The sequence below is a fragment of the Elephas maximus genome, chromosome 2 (genome assembly GCF_024166365.1).
Source record: "Elephas maximus indicus isolate mEleMax1 chromosome 2, mEleMax1 primary haplotype, whole genome shotgun sequence".
Lineage (NCBI taxonomy): Eukaryota > Metazoa > Chordata > Mammalia > Proboscidea > Elephantidae > Elephas > Elephas maximus.
The window spans coordinates 30,418,871-30,422,758 of record NC_064820.1 but is presented as its reverse complement, the minus strand read 5'-3'; the positions used below and the strand labels follow the sequence as shown (position 1 = coordinate 30,422,758).

The window sequence follows — 3,888 nt, the reverse complement described above, 5'->3', positions numbered from 1 at the left end:
CACTGTGTCGATCCACCTCGTTGAGGGTCTTCCTCTTTTCCGCTGACCCTGTACTCTGCCAAGCATGATGTCCTTCTCCAGGGACTGATTCCTCCTGACAACATGTCCAAAGTATGTAAGACACAGTCTCATCATCCTTGCCTCTAAGGAGCATTCTGGCTGTACTTCTTCTAAGACAGATTTGTTCATTCTTTTGGCAGTGTGTGGTATATTCAATATTCTTTGCCAACACCACAATTCAAAGGCATCAATTCTTCTTCAGTCTTCTGATAAGGTGCCCAAATTATGTGAGATGAAATCTCGCCATCATCACTTTAATGAATATTCTGGGTGTATTTCTTCGAAGACAGATTTGTTCTTTTTTCTGGCAGTCCATGGTATAAATATGCTTCACCAACACCATGATTCAAAGGCATTGATTCTCCTTCAGTTTTCCTTGCTCATTGTCCAGCTTTTGCATGCATATGAGACATTGAAAAGTCCATGGTTTGGGTCAGGAGCACCTTAGTCTTTCATGTAAAATCTTTGTTTTTTAACACTTTAAAGAGGTCTTTTGCAGCAAATTTGCCAAACACAATACATCATTTGATTTCTTGACTACTGCTTCCATTGGTGTTGATTTTGGATCCAAATAAAATGAAATCCTTTACAGTGCAGCTTGGACCTTATGATCAAGAACCTATGGTACTGAACGAAAGGGTCTTTTCATGTTTCATTATAATACTTCGTGTTCTCCAGCGACCCTTTGAAATCTTTTGTTCAGCTCTTTTGCTTCATCATTTATTCCATTCGCTACTCTACATTCAAGAACAAGCTTCAGAGTCTCTTCTGACATTCATTTTCATCTTTTCTTTTTTCTTGTCTGTATTTTAAAGACCTTTTGCTTTCTTCAGGTATGATGTCCTTGATGTCATCTGACAGATCATCTCTTCTTTGGTCATTAGTGTTCACTGCATCAAATCTATTTTGGAGATAGTCTTTACATTTGGGTGGGATATACTCAAGGTGATACTCTGGCTCTTCTGGGCTTGTTTTAATTTTCTTCAGCTTCAACTTGAATTTGCATATTAGCAATCAATGGTCTGTTCCACAGTCGGCTTCTGACTGATGGTATTGAGCTTCCCCAGCATCTCTTTCCACAGATGTAGCTGACTTGATTCCTGTATTTCTATTCAAGGAGACCTAAATATATAATAGTCATTTATTTTGTTGAAAAAAAAAATGATGTTTCTAATCAATAAATCATTGTTCTTGTAAAAATTTATCATGTGATCTCTGGCATCACTTCTTTCACCAAGGCTTTATTTTTCAACTACTGATTCTTATTCTCTGTTTCCAACTCTAACACTCTAATCACTAGTATGTTTGGTCAACTTCAGAATGCAGAAGTTGGTAAAAATCTTCAATTTCTTCATCTTTGGCCTTAGTGGCTTGTGCATAAATTTGAAAAGAATAGTCTTATTAACTGGACTTCCTTCTAGGCATATGGATATTATCACTGACAGCATTTTACCTCAGAATAGGTCTTAAAATGTTCTTTTTGACAATGAATGTGATACTGTCCCTCTTCAATTTTTTATTCCTGTCACAGTAGACCATATGAGTGTCTGATTCAAAATAACTAACACCAGTGTTTCAGCTCAGTAATGCTTAGGATACTGCTCTTTAAGCTTTCCATTCTATTTTTGACAACTTTAAATTTTCCTTGATTAGTATTTCATACCTTCCACATTGTTATTATTAATGGTTGCTTGCAGCTGGATTTTTCCATTTTGAGACATGTCACATCAGCAAATGAAGACCCTAAAAGCTTTACTCCATCTACATTGTTAAGGTCGACTGTACTTTAAAGGGGCAGCTCCTCCCTAGTTTTATTTTGAGTGCCTTTTGTCCTGAGGCACTCATCTTCTGGCACTACATCAGACAATGTTCTGCTGCTATTCATATGGTTTTCACTGGCCAATTTTTTTTTTTTACTATACATAATTTTATTACAAATTTTTTTAAAAAAAAAACAAAATGCAACATCCTGAAAACCCTAAAATTTACTACTGATACTATATTCCTAGAAGTCTGCTGTGCGACCATACACAAGTCAAGAAATTAAAGAAACCATTAAATATTTAGAAACATTCAACATGAAAAGCTTTAAAATCTGTATGTAGTAGCCCCTCAAAAAGCTACAACCTGCATTTTTTAAAAAAAGTATTTTCTCTACGAAGAATCTTATCAGCTATACAAAAATCTGTACAGTTTTTATACTGAAGCTAATATTGAGCTGCACTTGAATTCAATTCTTAGCTAAATAATCACCTGAGCACACACGCATATTCCACACACATTACAGAATAGCCACTTATTCTTCATCTTCATCCTCTTCCTCATCATCCTCATCTTCTTCCTCCTCCTCCTCTTCCTCCTCATCTTCTGATTCGTTCTTCTTCTTTGAGCCTGTTGGCCTGCCAGGACCCTTCTTTCCTGCTTCACTTTTGCCCTTGGCACGGTATGCGGCAATATCCTTTACATATTTCTCCTTTAGCTTGGCTGCTTTCTGTTCATACGGTTGTTTATCTTTGGCTGATTGTTCGGACCACATTTCACCCAATTTTTTTGCAGTATCCCCAATGGACAGGCCTGGGTGTTCACTTTTGATCTTTGGGCGATGTTCAGAGCAAAACAGGAAGGCGGCAGATGGTGGCCTTTTAGGGGCGTTGGGATCTTTTTTCTTTCCTTTCTTATCACCTTTGGGAGGAACGTAATTTTTCATCTCCCTGTCATAGCGAGCTTTGTCACTTTTTGCCATACCTTCAAACTTCGACTTTTCCTTTGCAGACATGGTCTTCCATCTCTCAAAGCACTTCTTGGAGAACTCGGCGAAATTAACCGAAGAGTCTGGGTGTTTCTTCTTGTGCTCTTCTCGGCAGGTCTGCACGAAGAAGGCATACGAGGACATTTTGCCCCGCGGCTTGTTGGGGTCTCCTTTGCTCATCGCGAGGGTCGGCGCTGGGCTGGTATGCGCCAAGGAGCTTTTCCTGACAGCTCCGCGAAGTGGCTGAACCCGACCGAGACGCTCCTTTCCAAGGGCTCCGGCGTAAACTCCACCGGCCAATTTTATTGGAAGTAGGTCACCAGGTCTTTCTTCCCAGTCTTAGTCCAAAGGTCAGCTGAAACCTGTCCACCAAGTGTGACCTGTTGGAATTTGCAATACCAGTTACATAACTTCCAGCATTACAGCATCATGCAAGCCACCACAGTTCGACAAACTGACAAAGAATGTATAGAACTCTCATACCATGCCAATTTTAAAAGTACAGAATTATACTAACTTCTTAGATGTCAGAATATTACTGAACATTAGTTTCTGTTACTCAGGGGCAATCAGGACCATATAAAATAATGAACTCTAATCTTTTGTGGAGTTTACAATGCATAAAACATGTCTATGTAATTCTATTTTATTCTTTTTATGTAATTCTATTCAATAACCTATTTCTCCATTGTCATTAAAGAATGCATATGGTATTAGATCTTTTTTTTATCACCTGATTATTTTGTAACCTATTCACTGATGAATTTCCATTTATTCCACAATAACGAGCATGCATACTTAAGTATACCTACTCCTTACTTATTGACAATCTCATTATTCAACATTTCATAATTATGACAATAGTAAAACATCTGCTATCTGACTATTTTGCACTTAGTGGCTTGTTTCTGGCAGTAATCTTTTAATGACCGTTGGAACATATAGAGCCCACCTACATTTTCCACCTTGCAGGTCTAGAGGGACACATGTGTCCCAAGTAGTATTTTGTGATCTGAAGTGGTCATCCTCCATTCTCACATATCAATTTTCACCTAAAAATCTGGTCTTTGGAAACTAAC

General features: G+C 38.1%; 1 protein-coding gene across 1 annotated transcript; it reads right to left on the bottom strand.

Annotated features, from left to right (window-relative positions):
- Positions 1-2,174: 2,174 nt before the first annotated feature.
- Positions 2,175-3,027, bottom strand: LOC126061420 (high mobility group protein B2-like). Its single transcript, XM_049857950.1, has one exon. It carries the CDS (start codon positions 2,987-2,989, stop codon positions 2,357-2,359), a length of 633 nt encoding a protein of 210 aa, XP_049713907.1. The 5' UTR covers positions 2,990-3,027; the 3' UTR covers positions 2,175-2,356.
- Positions 3,028-3,888: the final 861 nt, after the last annotated feature.